The 24,097-nt window shown below is 57.8% G+C and overlaps 10 protein-coding genes across 10 annotated transcripts; 7 read left to right on the top strand and 3 right to left on the bottom strand.

Moving 5' to 3' along the window:
- Positions 1-2,281: 2,281 nt before the first annotated feature.
- Positions 2,282-2,896, bottom strand: B0I36DRAFT_350449 (uncharacterized protein; the record flags this gene model as incomplete). The annotated part of the gene is made up of 1 exon (XM_046156887.1): positions 2,282-2,896. One exon carries the CDS (start codon positions 2,894-2,896, stop codon positions 2,282-2,284), a length of 615 nt encoding a protein of 204 aa, XP_046011888.1.
- Positions 2,897-3,047: 151 nt separating this feature from the next.
- Positions 3,048-3,889, top strand: B0I36DRAFT_134045 (uncharacterized protein). Its single transcript, XM_046148262.1, has one exon. It carries the CDS (start codon positions 3,198-3,200, stop codon positions 3,717-3,719), a length of 522 nt encoding a protein of 173 aa, XP_046011887.1. The 5' UTR covers positions 3,048-3,197; the 3' UTR covers positions 3,720-3,889.
- Positions 3,890-4,058: 169 nt separating this feature from the next.
- B0I36DRAFT_245304 (uncharacterized protein) lies at positions 4,059-5,541 on the top strand (the record flags this gene model as incomplete). The annotated part of the gene is made up of 2 exons (XM_046150146.1): positions 4,059-4,767; positions 4,868-5,541. The coding sequence occupies 2 exons, from the start codon at positions 4,059-4,061 to the stop codon at positions 5,539-5,541; spliced, it is 1,383 nt and encodes a 460-aa protein (XP_046011886.1).
- Positions 5,542-6,584: 1,043 nt separating this feature from the next.
- Positions 6,585-9,188, top strand: B0I36DRAFT_226162 (glycosyltransferase family 28 domain-containing protein; the record flags this gene model as incomplete). Its single annotated transcript, XM_046149079.1, has 3 exons — positions 6,585-7,222; positions 7,277-8,865; positions 9,013-9,188. Coding segments are annotated over 3 exons (2,403 nt in total), but the record flags the coding sequence as incomplete, so codon positions are not given.
- A 1,403-nt stretch (positions 9,189-10,591) lies between these two features.
- Positions 10,592-12,097, bottom strand: B0I36DRAFT_291401 (uncharacterized protein; the record flags this gene model as incomplete). The annotated part of the gene is made up of 2 exons (XM_046151734.1): positions 10,592-11,952; positions 12,011-12,097. The coding sequence occupies 2 exons, from the start codon at positions 12,095-12,097 to the stop codon at positions 10,765-10,767; spliced, it is 1,275 nt and encodes a 424-aa protein (XP_046011884.1). The 3' UTR covers positions 10,592-10,764.
- Positions 12,098-13,260: 1,163 nt separating this feature from the next.
- Positions 13,261-15,009, top strand: B0I36DRAFT_411611 (uncharacterized protein; the record flags this gene model as incomplete). The annotated part of the gene is given in 4 exon segments (XM_046161942.1): positions 13,261-13,362; positions 13,450-13,521; positions 13,537-14,381; positions 14,463-15,009. The coding sequence occupies 4 exon segments, from the start codon at positions 13,261-13,263 to the stop codon at positions 15,007-15,009; spliced, it is 1,566 nt and encodes a 521-aa protein (XP_046011883.1).
- Positions 15,010-16,303: 1,294 nt separating this feature from the next.
- B0I36DRAFT_364115 (uncharacterized protein) lies at positions 16,304-17,285 on the top strand (the record flags this gene model as incomplete). Its single annotated transcript, XM_046158903.1, has 2 exons — positions 16,304-16,780; positions 16,980-17,285. The coding sequence occupies 2 exons, from the start codon at positions 16,304-16,306 to the stop codon at positions 17,283-17,285; spliced, it is 783 nt and encodes a 260-aa protein (XP_046011882.1).
- Positions 17,286-18,265: 980 nt separating this feature from the next.
- On the top strand, positions 18,266-20,616 carry B0I36DRAFT_270302 (uncharacterized protein; the record flags this gene model as incomplete). The annotated part of the gene is made up of 7 exons (XM_046151271.1): positions 18,266-18,308; positions 18,398-18,633; positions 18,728-19,096; positions 19,181-19,438; positions 19,537-19,699; positions 19,803-20,137; positions 20,256-20,616. The coding sequence occupies 7 exons, from the start codon at positions 18,266-18,268 to the stop codon at positions 20,586-20,588; spliced, it is 1,737 nt and encodes a 578-aa protein (XP_046011881.1). The 3' UTR covers positions 20,589-20,616.
- A 426-nt stretch (positions 20,617-21,042) lies between these two features.
- B0I36DRAFT_245522 (chaperonin 10-like protein) lies at positions 21,043-22,491 on the top strand (the record flags this gene model as incomplete). Its single annotated transcript, XM_046150163.1, has 5 exons — positions 21,043-21,105; positions 21,203-21,349; positions 21,474-21,717; positions 21,803-22,156; positions 22,229-22,491. 5 exons carry the CDS (start codon positions 21,043-21,045, stop codon positions 22,489-22,491), a joined length of 1,071 nt encoding a protein of 356 aa, XP_046011880.1.
- A 193-nt stretch (positions 22,492-22,684) lies between these two features.
- B0I36DRAFT_244728 (short-chain dehydrogenase/reductase SDR) lies at positions 22,685-23,635 on the bottom strand (the record flags this gene model as incomplete). The annotated part of the gene is made up of 2 exons (XM_046150083.1): positions 22,685-22,915; positions 23,000-23,635. The coding sequence occupies 2 exons, from the start codon at positions 23,633-23,635 to the stop codon at positions 22,685-22,687; spliced, it is 867 nt and encodes a 288-aa protein (XP_046011879.1).
- Positions 23,636-24,097: the final 462 nt, after the last annotated feature.

Here is a 24,097-nt window from a genome sequence, read left to right as displayed (position 1 = left end):
CGATTCTGGTTGCTAAAATTGGCGTCAGTCTAGACCGTGTACACAGTTTTGTCGCGCGAAGCAGCTATGAGATAAGCAGGGTGATCTGAATGCTTGGCAAACGACGGACTGCTCACAACAATTACTTCTAGCCAATGATTTAGCGCATTCTTTGACGAACTACGCATGCTTCCTGGCTAGTCATTGTTTGAAGGCCCTGTCTTCATTAATGGCTTTAAATGTGGGCTGGAAATGTTGGTTTGCTCAGTCGGCTCCAATCGCGAATGGTATGGAGCATCTGCCCCTGCTGCACCCCGCCAATCACACTCATTCGTCTCTCCCACTTCCACATACCCATGGGCGAGATGGGTGCTGCCATTGCGCATCCATTAATGGAGTAGCCAGCTAGTAAGTCCTCTATTGCATTGCTATTGCATTGCGCGATGTGTCGTTTAGTACGAAGCGATCACCACAATCCACTTTTGGCTGACCGACTTGGAACGAGGCAGCGCACTGAAACCGATGTCTAGCCTCTCCATTGCGGGTTTACCTGGGTTTGCTAAGTATGTTATCTTACCAAACGGCACAGTCTGTGCTAGTCAGGTCATGAATGAGGTGAAGCCTGAGGATAAGATCTGTCTTGGTCATAACACGTAGCCACGGTAGATCACGAAGTACAGGCACAGGGCATAGGGGCAATGAGACAACGACCCAGCTGTAGGATCTGTGCTGCAGTGTGCTCACCATAATATGGTAACAAATTACAATCTATTAGTGTAGTGCATGTAGTAACGGGTAGAAAGACTTCTGAAGCATGGCTTCGTGGCCTGTATTTCCCATAAAACTCGGGTACACAACCTATTTTGTGTACATAGAGACGATGCGCGTATAACTTGCACATAGAAATCTAGCTCGGGTAAATAATTATTCACAAATTTTCTCTTAGAGCATAATTCAGTTTGTGCAAAGGTGTGCAGGGGCAAGCTCCGAAACCGGTGCTTAATCAGCCACGCACGAGCCAGCCATGTATCAAGCTCAGTCTTGCTCAGGTGGACTCAGTCGTGAGGTGGGCCCAGCTCAGTCGAAGCTCAGGTTGCCGGGCGAGATAGGCATTTGGTACGGTTCAGATTAGCTTGCGATTATAGAGGTATCCACTTATGTGGCAGAGCTCTCAAGGAGGCTGAAAGTGTGATGCGCAAAAGTCCTTGTTACCTCCGGTCTGTGACTTTACTACCATTAAAAGTTTAAAGGGCTGCGAAACTGTGTATGCTAGTCGAACTGCTGAAAGCTTGAGCAACTCCTCTGACGTGTCAGGAGGGAAGTGTGGAGAAACACCACAGGCGGTTTGCCACCTGCGAACTGCGCGATCCTGAGGAAAATCAAGGAAGCGGGTTTTGCCCGGGGTAGGGACGTGACTTAGCAGGAAGCAACTCGTTTGCGACTGGGTGCTTTGTATTTTGAGAATGGGTTTTTTTTCGGTCTGATGGGGGCATCCTTCGCAGCTTGAGAATCTGATATGTCGAGACAATTGCCTGGTGGACGTTACAATCTTCCCTCAGGATAACACCGAACATCATTTGCCCTTGATTTGCCTGAGTTCACATAATAACTTGGCGAATGTGTTTCGAGTATGATGAATGAAGGATAATCGATAACCACTACATGAGTTCTAACATAGAGGCGTATCAAGTTCGAGCTGGTCCGCCTGGGGAATGTGTCTGTAGCACGTCGTCAACATTGCCCCACGGAGCAGGGCAAGGGGGTTGGGCGGAACTTGCAACCATCGGGACCAGAGCTCGTGAACAATCAGCAAGAGACGATATGACGTCCCCCCCCGGACATGGACCATACGAGCGTATGGGCGAAGCTTTTCTCACCTGGGCGGCGAAATCCGCACGGTCCCGGCTTCGTACCGACTGGCTTATCACCGTCACATGTAGTGACCACGGCATATTTCCAGGGTTAATTCCACGACCCAATCAAGCCCTGTTGCTTAGCCGCCGTGTTTGGATCGAGATTGTGACTTTTCCCCTGTCCCCTTGATGAAAGCGGGTTGGTAGCTTCTCTAATACAACATGGATACGCTCGCTGATATGAGGGAATATGCTTCACTGGGGATAGATTCTCGTATCCATACGCGCTGCGGAAAGACTTGACTACGATCATGTAAGTACTAAGAAAAGGAGACATCTCGAAAGCAGTAGCTCCCTAGCCCCATCCTGCTGAACAACTCCCCGCCAAGGAAAACTAACCAAGACACTGTCCAATTATTGTCTTGAACGAACCTAGCCCGCAGCACAAGTTAGACTTTGCTTGCAAACGATTCCCGGCTCGAGTTATCGCTGCTATAGCGGAGCTTGTCCTCGTCATAGCCCATCTCCGCGCCGCCATCGTTGGCGCTCTTGGCCCCATCCTTGAGCCCGCCACTTCCCAGCTGCTGCGTGGCCGGCAGCACAACAGCGGGCTTCTGGCCTCTCCGGGGGCACCAAAGCCACACAGCCAGCACAAGGAGCAAGGTGAGCGAGCATGCCACGCCGACGGCGATCCCCGCGGTCCTCTTGACGTCGACCGAGCCCGTCTGCGTCCCGGGCACTCCCGGCCCGCCGCGGACCGAGGCCGGGTGGAAATCGTACTTGTCCCAGCACGCGGCCGTGTCGGAGTAGTTATGGCTGTCGGCGACCTGGCACCACAGGGTGCACGGCGGGATGAACTGGACCGGGTACCCGAGGCAGCAGTCCTTGAAGGCCGGAAAGCTCGTGTCGTTCCCGGCGATGGAGATGTGCGTCTTGGTCGGCCACGGTGAGTTCAGGTTGTCTGAAGAGCTGGGGAGCGCGCCGCCCACGACGCAGGCGCCGTCGTTGGTGCCGTTGCTGCTGCTGCTGCTGCTGTATCTGATGGCGATGGCGTAGCCGGACATGTTTGGTGTTTTGTGGGTGAGCGATATGAGCTGAGGCCAATCTGATATTGCTCGGTTGATGTTTCAGTGGGTTGTTGAGCAAGATTCTTGTCGATGGGAGTGATAGTCCGGTGCCTGCAAGGGGTGCGAGTGGCGGAGGGCGAGAGAGAGCAAGAGCGTGGTAGTCGCGGGACACTAGTCAAGTTGGAAACGACTTCAAGGGAGGGTCAGCTAGGAGGTGTAAATGGAAACACTGTCTTGCGAGAGTGGGCATTGATATAGACTGGGCAGCCTTGGCCTGCTTGTCGACAGCAATGCCCGGATGACCAAGAAACTACAGCCTGAATCTGAGGGGTTTCCTTTGCACAAGCCTGCGGGCGACCAATGGTCTACTATCTTGGCACCGCCGGTGTCTGAGAGAAAAGTGCATTTGTTGACGGTGTTGCTGGGCGTGCTGCAGACCATGAGAACGCCGCCGGGCAGCACTGTCAGATCTGGACACCGAGGTGGCACAACCGCCGCCGGGCAGGCCAATGAGCATCGCTGGCAGCAGTGCATACCAGAGATAGGCAGAATTGTTATCGGAGAGATCCCACATGATTGCCCGCCGTCTGGGATCCAGATGGTGGCTACATCACATTCGATTGCTCGAGATGGGCCCAAGTCTACCAGGGCTAGAACGTACGTCGTCGCAGATGATGGTGTTGCAATGCACAAGGGCTTGGCGAGAGGTGTGCCGGACTGTGAAAACACACTTGCAGATTTGTGGAGGGTCACTGTTCCCGTGCACGCCGTGTATGCTGAGGCTTGCTGTGTGTCTTGCCGCCTGCTCACAGCCTGTTGAGTCTTGAGTGTTTATTAATGTTGTTGTTGGCGACGACTCAACTCTGGATGATTCGCCACGGTTGCTATTCGTGGGTCGTCAAGTGCTGAAGTGGGGCGGCCTGGGCGAGTGCCCCTGGATCACCACAGTGGATCACAGTGGACACCACGCCCAGACGTCATTCCCTCTCGCAGTTCCTTTTCCATCGCGGCGGCATCCATCTTTGCTCAACACCACTACGACGATGCGCCACGACGCGCCGCCCGCTGCCACTCCACGACCTCGGCCCCTAGCCCTCCGACGCACGTGAGCTCCCGCCACAGCCGTCGCCAACGTCCCGGCCGGCAGCCCCGGATAAGGATGCTCGTTGGCGGCGCTCGCACGCGCGGGCCCGTCACCCTCTTCCTCGCCTTCCTCGCCCTCTGGACCGCCGCCGCCCTCTACCTGCGCGCGGCCTGCTTCCGCGATCCCACCTCGTACTTCTTCCGCCCCGAAGAGGCCCGCGTCCTCTCCTACTCGGCCTACCGCAAGGGCCAGGCCCGCAAGTTTGCAGACAATGCCGCCCTCAACGCCCCCGTCAAGTACGGGCCCCTCCACGACGAGGACTCGACCGCCCACCCGGACCTCTGCGTCGCCATCGGCTCCGTCAGCCGCCATGGCTTCTCCTACCTCAAAGACACCCTCGGCTCCATCCTAGAAGGCCTCGACGACTCGGAGCGCCGCCGCATCTACGTCGTTGCCTTCCTCGCCCACACCAACCAGTCCGTCCACGAGGACTATGGCCAGCCTTGGCTCCAGAACATGGCTGACAGCCTGCCCCAGTACCCGGCGGGCGACCCGGCGCTGCTCAAGATGCTGGCCGAGCTCGAGAACGACTCGAGCTACCCGGCGCACGCCCGCAAGCAGAAGATCGACTACAGCGTGCTGCTCGACGCGTGCGCCCAGGTCAGCCCTGCCTACACCATGACCATCGAGGACGACGTCATTGCCTTGGACGGCTGGTTTCACCGCCTGCTGGCGGCCCTCGGCTCGGCCAAGCGCAAGGCCGGTGAGCTAGGCCAGGACAGCTGTGAGTTTTGCTTGAGCCCCTTTTCCCTTTTTGTCTTCTTCTTCGACCACCAAACCAAGCAAGCCATCAAACTGACTTGCTGCATCCTTTTTTTATCTAGTCTTCTACCTACGCATATTCTATGACGGGCGCCTCCTGGGCTGGAACTCGGAGGAGTGGCTGACATACCTTGTGACCTGCGCGTCGGTCGTGCTGGCCGAGCTGGTCATCCTGGGCCTGCTGTCGCACCCGCGGTCGCCCGTCTCGTCGGCCGCGGTGCGCAAGCTGGTCACCCCCGCGACGGTGCTGCTCGTGTGCGGCGTCTGCACTCCCATGAGCATGGGCCTGTACTTCCTGGCGGGCCGGGACTGCATGCTGCCGCGCCGGCCCGGGGTGGAGCTGATGCACAAGTACGGCTGCTGCGCGCAGGGCCTGGTGTTCCCACAGGAGCAGGTGACGAGGCACCTGCTGCCCATGTACAACGCGTCTGCGTTTGCCGAGGACGGGGGCCACGCGGTGGCGGTGGACACGTTCATGGAGGACTGGGCGAACGCGCAAGTGGACGACGCCGGGGAGGAGCACAAGGGCAACAACCGGGCGCTGCGGTTCGCGGTGACGCCGGTGCTGATCCAGCACGTCGGGGGCAAGAGCTCGCACGGGGTCGGCGACCAGCAAGGGGGGAAGCTGACGGACGACACGCCGTTTGACTACAAGTTTGAGCTGAATGACCCGGTGCAGCTGGCGAGGGAGCACCAGCAGTGGCTGGAGGAGGAGCTGGGCACAGGTAGAACGTAGTGCCGTGATGGTAGGGACAAGATGTCCAGTGGTCCAGACCAGACTCCCGCCGCACTGCACCACGTGGTTGACAAAAGGGATTGTACTTCCTCACCATGTGATTGAGTGGCTGCCGTTGGATCCGCGGTGGCTTCCAAGGTTGTGATCTAGTGTGGTGTAGAAGAGGTACGTACCTGCAGGTGCCTTAGGTAAGTGCAGGCATGCGCTGTGGGCCCGCCTATCACAAGCTTCTGGAGCCGAGGCAGGTGCCTTCCTAGCGGTACGGTTCTTACGCTCGTAAGAAGCAGCCAGCAGGCTGGCGTCGGTCTTTTCTGCTTTGGGGCCTGTTCCTCTGTTGTAGCTCTGCCCTGCATCAATCCTAGTGGCTGCTCCTCCCGGTGCTGCCGAACTCTATCCAGGCCCACTCCCGCGGCTCTTCTCCTCCGTTTGCTCAGGTCCTCGCCCGCAGCTGCTTCGCCGAATCCCGCACTTCTCGAGTCAGCCGGCGTGCCTGCCCAAGTAGGCTTCAGACAAGATGACGATCTTTTTCTCTCCTCCCCCCTCTTCCGCCTCCTGCGACGACGTCCATCTCTCGTGCTGCCTCAATTGCTGCCTCTGCGCTGGCCCAAGCTCGCCATCACCACCACCCTGATCTGACCCCCACGCCACTTTCACTCTCGACACCCTCACGCCAGCACCTTGAACCGCAAGCTCGTCCTACAAAGTTTGAGATTGCCTTCCACAACACCAGCCGCTGCCCACGGGCACGCACGCGTCAGTCGCCCAGCATGTCGCTCCAACGCGTCCGCTCAGAGACGCCCGGCCGCATCACCTTCGGCTCCGGCCTCACCCGCACCCTCACCGCAGTCGGCGACGACGGCCGCGCAAACCTCCACTTCCACCGCACGCCCCAGGAGCTCGCCGCCCGCCTCGGCGACTTCCTCGCGCCTCCGAGCTTCAATGTCGAACGCAGGTCGTCCGCCCCGCGCCGGCCCAGCGTCGCCACTGCCCTCGACGGCGACAACGACAATGACAACGACGACAACAATGACAGCAACGAAGACGAGAAGCCCTCGGCCGCCAATCCGCGCCTCAACATCGCCATCCACATTGTCGGCTCCCGCGGCGACGTGCAGCCCTTCATCCCCATTGCCCAGCTGCTCTCCCGCCCGCCCTACAACCACCGCGTCCGCATCTGCACTCACCCAGTCTTCAAGGACTTTGTCGAGTCCAAAGGCATCGAGTTCTTCAGCATCGGCGGCGACCCAGAAGCCCTCATGGCCTACATGGTCAAGAACCCCGGCCTCATGCCCAGCATGGACAGCTTTAGGGCCGGTGACGTCGGCAAGAGGAGGAAAGAGATGGCAGACATCCTCGAGGGCACCTGGCGCAGCTGCATCGAGCCCAGGAAGCCCTCGCATGTGCCACACGAGCTCCCTAGCATGCGGAGGCTGACAGCGTCGGATGTCACTGCCTCGGACGATTTGTTCCTGGCCGACGCCATCATCGCGAACCCTCCGTCCATGGGCCATATCCACTGTGCCGAGAAGCTGGGCATCCCGTTGCACATGGTCTTCACAATGCCCTGGTCCCCAACGAGGTCTTTCCACCACCCATTGGCCTCAATGCAATATGGCCAGGCAGAGACCGGGGTGGCCAACTTCTTGTCCTTCATCATGATGGAGCTGTTGACTTGGCAGGGGTAAGTGATCATCTTGACAAAGCCACATGGCACATCTCGACTAACTTTTACAAGCCTCGGTGACGTCATCAATGTCTTCCGCACCCAAACATTAAAGCTCGACCCCATAAGTCCTCTATGGGGCAACCAGCTACTCGCCAGGCTTCGCGTGCCTTACACATACCTATGGTCTCAGTCGCTAATCCCCAAGCCCCAGGATTGGGGCATGAACATCAACATCGTGGGGTTCTCGTTCATGAAATCACCCAGTTCCTACACACCGCCGCCAGATCTTGCCGAGTTCCTCGCAGCCGGTCCGCCGCCCATATACATCGGCTTCGGCTCCATCGTGGTCGACGACCCAAAAGCACTGACAGGAATGATATTTGAGGCTGTCACGAAAGCCGGCGTCCGAGCTATCGTGTCACGAGGCTGGGGTAACATCGGTGGCGATGATGATATCCCCGACAGCATATACATGGTCGGCGATTGTCCCCACGACTGGCTGTTCCAGCGCGTGTCATGCGTAATCCACCATGGCGGCGCAGGGACAACGGCAGCTGGCATCGCGGCAGGCCGCCCTACGGTGGTTGTGCCTTTTTTCGGCGACCAGCCTTTTTGGGGCCAGATGATCGCGCAAGCGGGTGCTGGGCCAGCGCCGACACCGTTTAAGAGCCTGACAGCCGATCTCCTTGCCGAGAAGATCGAGTTTGCGCTGAGACCCGACGTCCAGGAGGCTGCGCGGCAAGTGGCAGCACACGTTGCTGTCGAGGATGGCGCTCAGGGCGCTGCCAGCGACATCCACTCACGGCTACAGCTCGACGAGATGCGATGCGACATTTGCCCGGACCGACTCGCCGTCTGGACGCACAAGAAGACTGGCGCCCACCTGAGCACTTTTGCAGTGCTGTGCCTCATCGACCACGAGGTGTTTGGTGTCGACAGCATCAGGATGTTACGGCATACACGCTGGTACGTCGACGAGGGCGCAGAGTCGCCGATCCTGGGCGGGCTGGCGGCGTTCGCGCTCCTGTTTGGAAGCATAGGGATTGCTACAGGGCGGTATGTGGACAGGATGCGGGCCGTGAGGACGTGCGGCAAGAAGACGCCTCTGGATCTGGAGAAGGCCATTCTCGAGGATGATGAAAAGCCCCCGATCTTTGCTCCAGGAGCCGTGGCGCCTCGGCACATGGAGAAATTTGCGAAGAAGGTGGCCAGCAAATCCGGCCGCGCGGCGACATTCATCGCCCGGTGCGACGGCAGGGGTTACGAAGTCCGCCGGGACCCGGTCACCCACAAGCCCGTCCACAGCACTCTGGAGCTCACCGCCCGCGCGACGGGGCGGTACGCGGTCAACGTGGGCAAGGCCACGCTCAAGTTTCCGGGCAACTTCTTCTACAACGTCGCCAATGGTTGTCGGAACTTCCCGTCGTACGTGTGGGCTGACGTCGAAGCGCGGCGGCGGGACGAGGTGACGGGCCTGAGGAGCGGGCTGGAGACCTCTGGCAAGGAGTTTGGCGTGGGCGTGTATTCCGCGGTGACTGGGCTGGTCGTCAAGCCGTACAAAGGAGCCAAGAAGGGGGGCAAAGGGGCGGGCAGGATGAAGGGCTTTGGCAGAGGCTTGCTTCAGGGTCTCGTCGGGTTCCCTAACGATATTTTTTCTGGTGAGTTTATACTTTTCGGTCTCTCCCGCGGTCCTCTGCCTCTTTTTCCCCTACCATCGCTATTAATGCCTACGGCGTTCACGTCTCCAATTCGTTACCGTGGCATTACTGTGGCGACAGCATCCTGACTTATACGTGGGGTGGTAGCAATCTACGGCCTGCCAGGGTACACGCTCAAGGGCATCGAGAAGGAGCTGCACAAGCGGCACATGTCGGAGCTCAAGGCCGAGATCATCATGATCCGGCTGAAGCAGGGGAGCGCCGAGTTCCGCGACGCATCATCCGCGCAGAGGGACGCGGTCGTGCGGCGGTGGGCGGGACTGTACCCGGAGAAGTGAGATGAAGGCCAGGATAATGGTGTGTTTTCAGCGGCGGCGCGGGAGGTCGGAGATGATGAGAGCAAGAGGCCGAGCTTTGTGGTTTTGTCCAGTTTCAGAACATGCTGCGGCACTCGAGGAGTCCCTTTGGCACAACGGGGCTGTGATATTAATACTGGGTTAATTAGACCATTACCAACGTGAGGGGTGGAGGTTTGAGCAGGCGAGCGGGCATTGCATTGTAAATATACCCTAGACTCTAATTTGTACTATCACGACGAGCTCGGGCCTTGGATGGAGGACGTGGCTTATATCATGAAGAGACTTGTGCACACAAGACCGTTACTCAACATTGAGTGCGATCAAACATACAAGAAAACGAGTGAACTTGCTGCTAGTGACGCCGAATCCGGTTGGTGCATGCCACCACTTCTCTTGCCGCACACTAGGCGGCGACCTCACCCCCGCCTACTAGCAGGCAGATGTGATATTATTGGTTAGTCGAACTACTATGCACGAATCCTTCTGCAGACGGTCTCCATCAAGGAGGCTTCCGGGGGCCTCTGAGTCCGCGTGGCGTCCTCAGGATGGATAGTTGGTCTCAACGATAAATCCATAATCTCGAGCGGGAGCATTCGATGACTTATGAGATCATATCCTTCCAGCAACTTCCTGGAACGGCTCGGCCCGTCCCTACCATACCAGATCGACGGGATCTATGCTCAAGAGAAACTCGTCACATCCGCACCTTTGGTATTCCCGCCGTGCCTGATCTTCAAAACCCGCCTCTCCGGGTCTCTTCATACACACGCGGTCGCATAAATGTCATGTGCTACGCTGTGAGCAACGCGCTGACGCGGGCTGCTCTGCTCAGGCACAGCATTAGACACTCAAGCATCGTGCTAAGTGGACGTCGCGCGGGGGAGAGTGTTTCGAACATGGGCACGTACGGGAGCCTCGCCACCCCTACGTTTGCGAAAGCAGGGCACCTTGCCGCCTCCTGCGACCGGCCCGATGTCCACAGCTCGGAGACACAACGCCCGACGAGCCGCCATGACCAGCCCTGTGACTGCTCGTCTGGAGATCTCAAGCATTGCAGATTGCCCGTGCTTTGCGATAAGCGCGGGCGCGTGCGGGGGTGTTTCGTTTCGGCCACGCAAGTCGGTCGAGTCGATCACGTCCCAGAATGCCACCACAGAGGAGGTCCGGGCGACAAGGCGATGCGATTGTCATGGACCGGAAGCTCCAGAGAGTTTCTTGGCTTGACTCGAGGTGAACGACGGCGCCTGATGGTCTAGTTCGTATCGGTGGACATCCCAGAAGTTGGCCAGTCATAATCCGGACTGCCGAGACTGCGAGTGCGGACTGTGCGCTACGTCTTGTCTTGCCGTGGTCATGGACTCCCGGTGGATTCGGGCTCTCATCAAGCATAGGAAGTCTGCCATCCTAGTCCCGCGCCGCACCTTCTGATTGATTTTTTTCGAGAGCGCGGTCTAGACTAATTAACACCAGAATCTGGGTTCGGCCCCCCTTCGACGACCACGACGATCTGCCTGCACATCCCTCGGCTGTTATTCTTGTCTCATGGTTCCGTGGCGACCGGCGGAATCCAACCGATCTCCAAAATCGGCCACCTGAGCCAGAAGCGATGCGCATCGTTGACGGCCGCATGGATTCGCGAGACGAGGTGCACGCCCCAGCCCCGAAGCCACCACTTGTGTTCGAGGCGATGCAGCAGCACACCGAAGAAGGCGAGCAAGCACAGCGCGTCCGGCTGCCGCGCGCGCAGCATGCTGACATAGCCGTCCGAGAGCTTGTACATCCACGTGAAGATGCTGCGGGTCTTGGCCTCGTCGGTAGAACTGCCATCGGGGTTATTACTGGCAGCGTTGTTGTTGGAGGTGGCCGTGGCGGTGGAGGAGTATGTGGAGCCGTAGAAGGCGTAATAGGCCCGCTTGAGGTCTACGAGGGCCTCAAGGATGTAGTTTGATTGCTCTTCGGTGAGTGTTTCAATGCTGCGATGAGCTGCCGTGGTGGCCAGGGTGGCGTTGGTCGTGGTTGCCGATGCTACTATGTATGTTCGAAAGTCCTCGAGCGCTTCGGGCTCTGATTGATGTGAGTCCCACTTCTTGTTGACGGTGGTGCTGGTCCCGAAGAGGAACGCAATCTTTGATGTGAGGATGTGGCGGTTGTTGGACTCGAGGACAGTTCGCACGCCGCGAAAGAGATTGAGCCAGCTCGGGACGACGCTGTCGTTGCGTGAAAACAGCTCCTCGTCCTCACGGCGGCTGGCAAAGGAGATGAACAACGTCAGGATACTGAAGCAGTACAGCGGCACGGCGTTGGAAGCCGTGATTTTGGAGAGCAAGGGGCTGGCCAGGGAAGTGGCCACCGTGTGGCGTGCGGCGGCCTCCGTGGCGTAGCGGCGACGGGCTTCTGGGCGGAAGTGCGCGAGGTGAGAGGCTGCGAGGGCCAGGACCGAGGAGAGCACAAATGGGTGCGTGAATGCCAGTTGCGGGACCTCGACCTGGAACCAGCTGCGGACAATGGGCTCGGACGAGAGGGTGGCGGCGGTGGAAACGGTGTAGTGATGAAGGAGCTCGAGATCGAGCACAGCAAAGCTACCCGTGCTGTTGCTGCTGTTGCCGGCGGCATCGGCCGCAAGGATGGGGAGTGCTCTTGCCAGCGGCAGGCGGGCTGCCGTGCTGGTGAAGCTGCACGAGATGCCACGCCGTTGACAGTTCTGGCACGACGGCCGCTCCTCGCCACACTGTCAGTGGCACACTGTCAGCTTGTGCGAGCTTTAGACACGCGGGCGGCGGGCGTACCTTGACCTTGCGATCCTTGCAACTTCTACAGCCACTGCGCGACTTGGAGTGCCGCTGACGGCCTCCTCGAGGCAATATCGGTGGCATGATACGTTGAGAGACAGCGCCCCGTCTGCGCGCAGGGAGTGCGTCTATACTCTGCTCAGCATGCGTATCGCCAGCCGAGAGCTTGGCACAGATGTAGTGCAGTTCGGGTTGCGTGACGAGATCAGTCCTGGGTGACGGTAACAGGCAAGTTGCCTGCTGCAGCCCTGTGTCTTCCCAGGGGGCAATCATGGCGTCGTTGGCACCTGTCGGACTGCAATGCGATTGGCTGTCGGGGATCACTCTCAGGGGCGAGATGTGGCAAAGTTGAGCAAAGCCCCGCCAGCTGCTGCCAGATCTGGGAAGTCTGCGCCAAACCAGCGATAAGCGACATGCAAGCCGTGTCTTGGCTTGCATATTGCGGTCCTGCCCATCACAACCTCTGGAGATCAAGAATGACGTGAGTAGTCTTGGCTATGTAAGGGCAATCTACTGATTCATACAACATGGCAAGCTCGTTCCATGTAGAATCTTCTCGCCACCAGTGTGATGTCAAGTTTTGGATGGACGTAGTCGAAGTGACTTCGTAATCAATGCCACGGTGCCTGTCAATTCCGTGTCCGGGTTAGACTTGCTCTTCATGCCGACGTGGTGATATCAAGAATATTCAGATTGTGAATCAAGTTGTGCTCAGACCGGATCATTGAACATGTGGCTGAACAAAAGTAATCTATTCATGGCAGCTCGTTATTATCCCCGGGCTCCACAAGAGCTTATTTCAAAGGGGGCGCTTCGCTTTCTCGACCAATCATGAACGCATCTTCCCGAAGCTCGGCTCAGCCGCCCGTGAACCGACGACCAAAATTTCCCGACAACACGAATCGTCAACGCCCTTTCCATGCCGCAAGGATATGAGTGCATAGCGCATCATGTCAGGAAGGTACGGTTAGCCATGGCGGCGTGCAGATCACGGTTCGTTGCGTCCAGTGGGAACGAATGGGTACGTCTTTGTGCCCCATGCCTCGATGCTGTGCATGTCTCTATTTCGGATTCACTGTATTCGCTACTATGCTGTCGGCGACGTCACAGGCCATGAGTAATAACGAGACGACTCTGTAGAAGGCATTCGCCTATAAGTAGGTGAGCATCCGTCTGTCCAAAATGGTGGATATCAGCTGCGCAGCAACAACAACTCCATCACGCCCTACTACAATCATATCTCCAACATGAAACCTACTCAAGCATCAAAGACGATGAGCAGCACCGCGGCTTTGCTGCTGTACATGCTTGTTCCATGCGCTGCCCATGCCAACTCGGGACTTCCACCTGTATGATCCCCCTCCCTGCACTTGAAATTTGTGCCAGGCGTAGCACACGATATGCCTCCTGGATATCGTATCTGACAAACTCCATAGTGTGACGCCCTCTTGGTCACCGATCTAGCCCCAATAGTTCACCTCCCAGACTCGCCTCTCTACCCGGCTCTTGTCAATGGAAGCTAGTCCCCCTCGACCCGGAAGCAATCGTGGTGCTACGTGGTGCCCACCAGCGCTGAAGAAGTATCTGGCATAGTCACCACATTGCGCGATGCCGGATCCGGGGCCGGAGACTGGCACGTCGCCATCCGCAGCGGCGGCCACGGCGGCGATCTGCAGAACAATCTCGACCAGGGCGTCACTATCGACCTGTCGCGTCTCAACGAGACAGTGTATGATGCGGCCAAGGGCACCGCCAGCGTGGGCACCGGTGGGCGCTGGCTCTCGGTCTACGACACACTCAGTGAGCATGGCGTGTCCGTCACAGGCGGACGCGAGGGTATCGTCGGCGTCGGCGGCCTGGTCCTGGGAGGTGGCATCTCGTGGTACACACAGCGCGAGGGATTCGCGTGCGACAATGCCATCAACTTCGAGGTCGTCCTTGCCAATGGGGAAATTGTTGATGCGAACAAGGACTGCAACGCAGACCTGTGGAAGGCCTTGAAGGGCGGCAGCAGCAATTTTGGCATTGTCACGCGGTTCGATTTGGCCGCTTACGATATCAGCAACATTTCTGTCGTGAATCGCGTCGTCAACTTCACCGACATTGACGCAGTCGTGGACGCAGTTGTCAACTTTACCAACCTTGACCGCTCTCACAGCGACAACGCCCTGATCATCATCGTCCAGTACGATCCCGCAACGCAGGACAGCACCGTCATCATCAGGCAAGTCAACACCATGAACAAGGCCGACTCGGACGCGTATGACGCCTTCAACGCCATCCCTCCCGTAGCCGGTGCGTCTACCACTCCTCAGTCGCTCAGCCTGCCTGAGTTTGCCAATACTTCCCAAATTGCTGGCCCTCCATAGTGAGTCAACGTCTGGCCCTACCCAAACTTACACACAATAAGCCAAAGACAAGAGCTGACGATGGGTCATCATCACACCAGCTCTGCGGGCGCCGGCTCTCTCACCCTTCTCAATGACGTGCGTATCCTGCGCTTCTGCATGGAACAATATAAACAGCTTGTGTCCGACCTGACCGCCCTCCTGGGGGCTACCAATTTCCGCACCATCCTCGACCTGCAGCCCTTGCCCGCATACGTCGCCGACATTGGCGCCGAGAAGGGCGGCAACATGCTCAACATCGGCCGCCAGCCCGGGAACAAGATTGTCTTTGTCTGCGGCGTGTTGCCCACCGGCACCGGCCAAGGCGACGACAACGCGGATACACTGGCGATCAAGATTGCCAGGGCGTATCAGCTGAATGCCGCGATGAACGCGCGGATCGAGGATTATGCTGCTTCCATCGAGGCAGGGGTCGATCTGAGGTACTTGCCCTACGCGGATGCGAGACAGGACGCGCTGGGCAGTTATGGGCAGGAGAGCGTGCTGCATATGAAGTCTGTTGCGGCCAAGTATGACCCGAATGGCTTCTTCCAGAAGATGGTCAATGGCGGGTTCAAGATCAGTCGGGTAGGCCCTCTTGAGCTGTAGTGCCGGTTGGCGCTTTCGAGGATTCTTGGCAAGGGGTTTCATGAAGGGAAAGTGGGAATGGCCGTGCCGTAGTACAACGAAGTTGCGGATGATTGCGATCTGGTGGTAGGAGACGAGCTGAATAAGTGCCTTTGCTAGAGCCATTCACTTTGATAGGAGGAAGTATGCACGCGATGTGTAGACGGAACCAAGTCTTTGGACAAGTGATATTTTGATGTGAAGATTAAGAACCTGTAACTTTAGAGAGCTTTGAATATTGACACCAAAGATCAAGCACTTCCATGGCGCACAGAGCGAGGAATGGGCGACATCCTGAAGCGCTCTCAAGCCACATCCAAGGAATTCTATGCAAATGGCTATCTGTCTTGGGACTGAATCCAGGCCAAGGTCTGCACAAACCCTGCCACTTGGACCCGTGCACATCTCGTCAACAAGAACCTCATAAGCGACCCTTTCCCCCAACACCCCAGAATGCCCGTTGGTCTCGAGCCAGACGACTCAGGTCTTTTCACAGCGAGATCAACGTGGACTGTGGCCGGGGGATGCCGCGACCCTCCAGTCTTCGACCAGGTCCTGCAGCTTGTGGCAGGGGATGCTCGGCCAACCACCACCCGCCTCACGAAAAGATGAGCCACAGGCGTTCTTGTCCGAGTGGCCGGACCAGCGTGGTGGGCATATCACCGTGCTGGCTCTCGCATGGGCGTACGTGTTGTCCGCGCGATGGGCCGAGATTGTTGCTCGGGCGTCCCCGATCGAATAGACCAGCAGCCAGGCACCCTTCACGCCTTCACTTGCCGCTCCAGCTGAAGAGCGCAACAGCGACGAGCAGAGGCCCAAGGCCGCGAACACGATGATAGTCAACCTGGGACAGGAAGCTTCCAGTCATGCCGTACGCTGGTGGGCCGCAGTTCTCGCCGGTGGGCAAGGCTGGAGGGCCGTGATCCCACACCCCCGACGGTGCCTGATGACGCCGTGGGGCGTAAGCATTGACTGCTCCAGCGTGGAGTTCGCCGTTTCTGGGGGCCAAATCGAAGAATCACAGTGTCCCGGTCAACCGCGAGCAGCGGCCTCTTTCCAGACAGCATTGGGATATATCGAGGACTACTGTCGACACCACGATGCCCATCGCGAAGGCAGGGCTGCACTGGCTGCGGCAGTTATGATTCCCGTCGCAAAAGTCGATAACCGGAGAATACCACTCTATACGCCTCGGGATCCGGTTGTTGATGGTGATGACGACTCGCCCAGACTCGACGCCCTACAACAACACCAGACGACATCACCACAGCCAGCCATGGCTGCCATGAAATGGAGCACAGAGCAGATCGACAGGGTCCTCGCACTGAGCACAAATACCCACGGCATCAAGGCCGTACTGGGCAGCACCTTCTACGAGTCGGAAATCCCCGCCAATGCCTGCGGAGCCTGGCTAAAGGGGACGTGGGCGGTACTCCACTCCGTTCAAGATTTGACCATGCTGACAGCGATTCTCTGCGAGCGCAGCCCCCGCATCGCGTTCCTCTGGCTCGGCGCGTTCATAACGGGTGCTCATAAGGAACTCCTCGGGCGGCCAAGTGGACTGTTGGGTCTCAACAGGATCGACCTCCACGCCGCGGCCTGGACAGGAGTCTGCCACACCTTCATCCAGGAGCCTGTCACACCTCTGCCAGAAGGCGCGAAATGGATCTCCCGTGCGGATGAGTGCCAGCTCATGTTTCTTGCCCGGGAGCCACCCCGTGAGTTCCTCCGATATATCCGTACCCGCCTCTTGGTAAGACGCGGAACCAAGACACCGATCTCGGCGTGCAGATGCATGCGCGGCAGTGTGCAGGGAAGAGCCATGTGCTTCGCGCGGTGACGATTACGTGGCCGTGCGCGGGAGTGAGGAAAGAGACGCAGGACCTCGCCATTGCCAGCAAGACCACGACGTCCGTACCGTTTAAAAGATTCAGGGTGCACGTTATCAACAGGTACTCGTTGCCCCTGAACACATGTTGCCCTTCTACAACACGGTCGACTACACGCATATGGATCGAGAAATGGACCTCTCTGACAGGGTCGCGGGTAATCTCTTCGCCTGGATGAGGGAGATGGACGGCTTCACTCTCGCGGAGAGGGAGATCTACAAGCATGAATGGGGATACAATTCTGACTCGGACGATGATGACGGCGGAACTGCCCCGGCAGAAGGGGATGGTGCTTCCGCGGCCTATCGGCCGGGTCTATCGAGCCCAGATGTCGGGCGCTGGATGGCGCGGAGCGCGACGAAGCGTTGAAATTCTCTGTGATAGGACTTCCCACCATGAGCATTTGGAGTTTTTTCGCAGCGAGTGTGTGCCATAGTTCTAGGTTTGGTGTTGTTTTGTCATCGAGGGCGTTTGGTTTACGTAAAAGTCGTCTTCGGGGTCAAGACAAACGACGGTTCCCCGCATTAAGGACAGCGGCCGGAGTCAGTGGCAGACTTGCCAGTCCCGTATGGGAGGAGCTATCGAAGCGCTGGAGTCAATAGACAGGCAGCGTTTGATTATTGCCATGGCTCATCAGCGCTAGAGGAACATCAAGCTGCAATCTGCTTCGGGTGGATGATCAACCAAATGCCAGCCTGCGCCGACAACCAGCCCGCACCCCGGTGATCCGGTACGACACAAACCCTTCCGCAGAGAACTACCCTGCTCGGACAATGGTTCGGCACGAATGGACAAGTTACCACCGATAGGTAGCCCTCTGCTTGCCGGCACAGATCCACTGTGAAGTCGGCAGTGACTGTTGCTGGCTTGAACATTTCACCCCGCCCGGAATGACTCTGCATCATTACCGATCCAGGAGCATCACCAGACGGGGACTGGTGCTTAGCTGGGAGCTCTCGCTGGTCACGAACTGATCACATGGTCTCATTTAGTCAATTAGTCAATCGGTTAAGCTGTCACAAGGCTGACTACCTCTCAATGCCGGAGTGTTTGCGGTATTGACCTGGTGCGGCGATCCCGATTGGGATAACCGAACGACAACAACCCAAGTTCCCAGCAAGCTACTCCGCACTTCTGCTACTGTTGGAGAATGTAGTAGCAGGGATGGATGCTCACCGATGGAGACTGGGCTATCGAGATTCCAAGGAAAGCGGTGTGAGATTTGACGGTCGCGCTCTTGATGACACAAACTTTCACGACACCTGTGCAGTCTGAGAAAGTGGAAGGCAGCCTTCCAGACAAGTTGAAGGTTGCTCAGCGGGAAGACACGCATCACAGACACGCTCACTATGGTCTTCCATCCACCATCTTGGGTGCCCCAACTCCCCTTTGGTACGTTGTCGGACGTTCTATCTTCTATTGAGTCAATGCTTCCGAGCCAAGCAGCGCAAAGCCCTCTGACGTAACAACGACTTTGGTAGACCCGCCGGACTCAATCCCGATAGCAGAGTTCATGCAGAATGAGCAGTATGGCCGATACCCAATCTCACAAAGCCGCAACCCCTTCACCTGCGGAGTCACGGGGCGTACATACGCGGTCAATGAGTTCTTCGCGCGTTGTGACGATCTATCGAGAGCGATTGCTCGTAGGATGAGATGGTCGCCGAATGAAGGCACCACGTGGGACAAGGTGCTCGCGATTTTCTCGCTGAACTCGGTATGTTAGCCTCTTTCTCGTCCGGCCTCCGTCCAGTACCATCCTTGGATTCTTGAGTCGCTCTTCTGACCCTTTCCCTTGATGAACCACACAGATTGACTGGTTGACCGTGTGCTATGCGATACACAGACTTTCGGGCATAGTGAGTCCAGCAAACGCGGCTTATTCTGCCGCCGAGCTCGAGCACCAGCTGAAATCGTCAGGCGCCAAAACTCTCGTGACATGTGTACCTTTGCTGGAGATCGCACTGCAGGCGGCCAGGGCCGTGGGCATTCCTGATGACAAGGTGTTCGTTTTCTCGCTGCCAGGTGTGGACGACAGCTCGATACGCTTCAAGGCCGTTGAGGATTTGATCCGCGAAGGCGCTCAGCTGCCTGCTCTCGAAGCTCTCCGGTGGACGAAGGGCCAAGGCGCACGGCAGCCTGCCTTTCTGTGCTACTCGAGCGGCACATCCGGACTTCCTGTAAGGCAAATAATCATGCCCTGCGCCTGGACCGAGGCTCTGCGAAACGAGATTGCTGACGCAAACGGCTTATAACGAACGCAGAAAGCCGTCATGATATCCCACCGCAACGTGATCGCCAACGCGATGCAGCACACGGCGTTTGACAAGCCCGCCCGCGCGCGGCGCGGCATCACGACGCAGAACACGCTCGGCCCGCTGCCCCTGAGCCACATCTACGGCCTGGTCGTCGTGTCGCACACGGGGCCCTACCGGGGCGACGGCATCATCGTGCTGCCGAGCTTCGAGTTTGAGCAGTACCTCGGCGCGATCCAGCGCTTCAGGGTCGCGCAGCTGATTGTGGTAAGCTTCTATACGATATAGATCACCCTGGTTGACGACCGGGAACTCGGGAACAGGTTGAAGAGTTGCAATTTACTGATACGTAGCCTGCATCAAAGGTGCCTCCGATCATCATCCGCTTGTTACGAACTCAAGAGGTGTGCCAGAAATATGACTTGTCCAGCGTCCGCTTTGTCTACAGCGGAGCTGCGCCGCTGGGAGACGAAACAATAAGCGACCTGAAGAAGATCTACCCACAGTGGACGATTGGGCAAGCCTATGGTACGTGAAAGTGGATGCGCGCTACGCTCGACTTGTTTCCAACAGTCATCCTCTCCCAAAAGCACCCCCCTAACACAACCGCTTACCGACCCGAATCACGCAGGAATGACAGAGACATCGACGGTGGTAACCTCGACAAGCGAGGACGACGTCGTGAACCGCTCCTCAGGATCGCTCATCCCCGGCGCGAGGCTCAAGCTCCTCGCACCCAACGGCGAGGAGATCACCGAGCACGACCAGCCCGGCGAGCTGTACGTGCAGGCGCCCTCCGTGGTGCTGGGATACCTCAACAACGAGCAGGCCACTGCTGAGACCTTTGTGGTGCACGACGACGGGAGATGGATTCGCACCGGCGACGAGGGGCTTGTCACCCTCGCGCCGTCGGGGAACGAGCATGTCGTTATTGTGGATCGCATCAAGGAGCTGATCAAAGTCAAGGTACGTCGAGGAAACAGCAGGCGGCGGACCAGTCTCGCACATGTCTTTGGACAGAACGAGAAGAAGGCGAAAGTGCAAGGCTCCATGACAAAAGGCTGACCCGAGATTGATCCTATAGGGTCACCAAGTCGCCCCGGCCGAGCTGGAGGCGCACCTGCTCACACACCCCGTGGTATCTGACTGCGCCGTTATCGATACACCGGACGAGCGAGCAGGCGAGGTTCCCAAGGCTTTCGTGGTCAAGACGCCAGCCTACGCGGCAAAGCCTGACGACGAGGTCGCAGCGGCCATTGTAAAACACGTCGCGGACCACAAGGCGTCGTATAAGTGGCTCAGAGGCGGGGTCGAGTTTCTGGATGCCATTCCCAAGAGTCCCAGCGGCAAGATCCTGCGGAGACTGCTCAGGGACAAGGAGAAGGCGAAACGTGGGCGGACGGGAGCTAAGCTGTAGAGGCTGCCATTTAGATGAGATGCATGGGAAAATGATTCAGTGATCGAGAAGACAAAAGCGACAATCGAAGCATTGTGAGTGATTGTCAGTGTGATACGTAACTAGCCCTTCCAGTAGCTTTTCGAGAAGCTTACGAACTTCCATGCGAGAGTCCTGCAGTGTAGTGGCATGTTGATGCGGGGAAGGTGTCCTCCAGAAGCCTTCGGCTATACGTACAGAGTTAGCCTCATCGCGCTCTAGCGTCTCTGAGGTCCAGCCTGAAAGTGTGCGGGGCGCTATGGATTGCTTCCATCCCCGCAACCACGATCAACTTGCTGACTTATAATTGATGGAATTGTTCATGCCATTCTTGTAGTTGTAGGCTCAAGCACCGGTTTAACACTGTTCACGCCAAGCGCTTCCTGTTTCTTGCACGGTAATGAATGAGTTGGCCAGACAGACGTGTTCGATCGTCATGGCGTCGCCGATCCCCGAGACCATGTTCGCGTGGAGGAAACATAGGGAGAGCACAGAACCGGTATGTGGATCCTCTGACCTGAGAAGGGATGGCGCTTGATAAGTTGCAACAGCAATCACAGAACAGGCACGTCACTGACCCAGTCGTCCAACTTTAGATTTGGGAAGAGGTGCCCGTTCCCGAGCCAGGTCCCACGGGCGTTCTGTGCAAAATGCTGGCCGCGGGGGTCTGCAGAAGCGATCACTACCTCCTCCACGTGCCCATAGAAAAACAGCCATCCTGGTTCCAGGACAATTTCACACTGGTAGGTCTGACTGCGTGCTTCCGTATCCGGTGACTTAACCCTCACGCTGGTTTTGCCTATCTACTTTCCTTTTATCTGCTCAAATAGTTCTCTTTTACCCTTTTACTAAACCAGAATCAAACAGGGCCACGAGGGCTGTGGACAGGTCGTGAAACTCGGCGAACAGATCCGCAATGACTCCCATATCAAGGTCGGCGACATTGTCGCAATGCACGCCGTGCCGGGGTGCGGCTCAGCAGAGTGTCCGGAGTGCTCGCGCGACTTGTCCCAGCTCTGTGAGCTCGGCCACCACTCAGGCATCGGCCAGGACGGCTTCTATGCACCGTACGCCATAGTCGACATACGTGGCGTTGTACCCGTTCCCGATGGTAAGTGATAGTGCCTGACGCCATTACCCCTAGTGTGATCTACCTTGTCCTGTTCATGACAGCTGATAGAGGAGTAACCTGGCAGGTGTGTCTCCGGCAGAGGCTGCGGTGGCCACTGACGCGGTCACCACGTCCTACCACGCGATCCACCGGCGAGGCCAGGTCCAGGCGTCAGAGCTGCTGTTCCTCTTCGGTCTGGGAGGGTTGGGCTTCAACGCGTTGCAGGTCATCCGAAACATCGGCGCACGGGTCATCATCGCTGAGGTGAAGCAGGATTTGCTAGACGACGCTGCGAAGCTGGGTGTGCCCCCAGAAGACTTGGTGCCGATTGGCACTGCACCGCTCGACTTCATTCGTGAGCAAGGGCTCGAGGGGAAGATCGACACTGTGTTTGACTTTGTCGGCCGCAAGCAGACGTTCCATGGTGCTCAACAAATAGGTCAGCTATTCACATCTGTTTCTCTACTCGATTCATCTCTTCGGCAAGAGACTCTAACTGGACCGCGAACAGTCCGCCGAGGAGGCAAAATCGTCTGTATTGGCACCCTCGACAAGGAGAACACGGTTTACATGTCACTCGGCACGCGGAAGCGCTTGACTTTCATCTTTTCGTATGGCGGGCAGGTCGCTGACCTGAAGGACGTGCTGGAGCTGATTGCTCAGGGCAAGATCCAGCCGTTAGTGAAGACGCGGAAGCTGCACGAGTTCCCAGGCGTACTCGAAGAATTGGGGGAAGGCAAAGTTCACGGGCGCATTGCACTGTCATTCGACTAGAGAGAAAGCGCTGTATTGATGATCTTGTCCAGTTGTTGTAACATTCATGACATGACCGAGAAGATGGAAGCCTTAGTGTTCTATCGCAGTGAGAAAACTTGTGTATAGACTCAAGCATGCACAGGTCGAAGCGTATACATTCAGCCCAATATAATTGTTTGCGAGCGCTGAAATATCGTCTAAGCTGCCCTGTCTAGCCGTTTACGCTGGCACTTGCAGGCATACCAATACCTACGGCGGCCGTGGTGCCGGCGTCCACGGTGAGTATCGACCCCGTGATCCATCGCGCGTGGCTGCTGGCTAGGAAGACAACGGCGCCGGCGCAGTCCCAACCGTTTCCCTCAGTGCCCAGCAGGCTTCGGGCCTTGCGGGCGGCTCTCGCCTCGTCAGACATGTTGGCGTACATCATCGGCGTGTACAGCATCTGATTGTCGCAGTGTCAGTCTGGCGCTCTCTCTTAACAAAACATCAAGCACAGAGGAAAGAAGAGCATCAAGAAAAGACTTACGCCGGGGCATACACAGTTGACCCGGATGCCATCTTTTGCGTGATGAGCAGCCATGGCGCGCGTCATGTTGACCACCGCACCCTTGCTGGTCGGATAGAGCAGGTGAGGCGTGCCGCCGCGCAGACCAGCAACGCTGCCCATGTTGATAATGACGCCACGCATCTCGCCAGCCTCGACGTCGACGTCGTTGCGCCGCATCGCCGGGATGGCGTACTTGGCCATGAGAACCATACTGGAGACGTTGACCTCGAGACCTGCCGCCCACTGCTCCATGTCGACGTCCAGCGCGGTCCCTGGGGCCCCTGCGATGCCGACGTTGTTTACAAGCACATCGAGGCGGCCAAAGTCATGGATGGCCACAGCCACTGCCTTCTCGCAGTCTTCCGCCACTGTTACGTCGGCCTGTACAGCCAGAGTGCGGCCCCGGCCCGGCTTGCTGTTGGCCATATCGGCCGTCCTCGTGGCCCAGGCCAGGTCTCGGTCCACGCAGACGACGTTGCACCCCTCAGCCGCCAGCATGATGGCAATGGCGCGCCCGTTGCCGATGCCCTCGCCTGCACATCCCGCGCCGGTCACAAGTGCCACTTTGCCACGGAAGGACCGCGAGGGGGGGTCTACTGAGATGTCGGAGGTCATGGTGGTCGCTTAGGTTTGATGATGATGGGCGGCGGCCAGGGCATGTGCTGCTCCGTCCCAGACACACAGTTAAGCAAGGCGTTGGCAATCAGCCTGCCCTGGACTATGATGTCCGTCCCCGATGCCCGGCACCGGCGGAGGTGGTGGTGGAGACGGGCGTGGGGAGGCTCCGCGAGCGGTCCGATTGGGCACGGCCGGGCTGGGGAAGGTGGAGTGCTCCCCCGGCGTTTCCGGATCTGGACTGCCAGTCGTCTGTCTGCGCGGGGACCCCCAGAGTGGACCCAGGCGATATGCTTCGTTGCCGAGGCAAGGAACGAGGAGAGCTATGCGTGGACAACTATACGATAGCTTGGAGATTGCACTCTTCCCCACAGTCAGCCTCAGAGGGACGCTCCCTGAGCTTCCTAGGTACCTGTTACCGCTTTGGCACGACATACTAGATCCTGGAGGTGGGTGATCCGA

This window comes from Microdochium trichocladiopsis (assembly GCF_020744255.1).
Source record: "Microdochium trichocladiopsis strain MPI-CAGE-CH-0230 chromosome Unknown B0I36scaffold_6, whole genome shotgun sequence".
Taxonomy (NCBI): domain Eukaryota; kingdom Fungi; phylum Ascomycota; class Sordariomycetes; order Xylariales; family Microdochiaceae; genus Microdochium; species Microdochium trichocladiopsis.
Note: the sequence above shows the minus strand (reverse complement) of the source record. Positions and strands in the feature narration are given on the sequence as shown.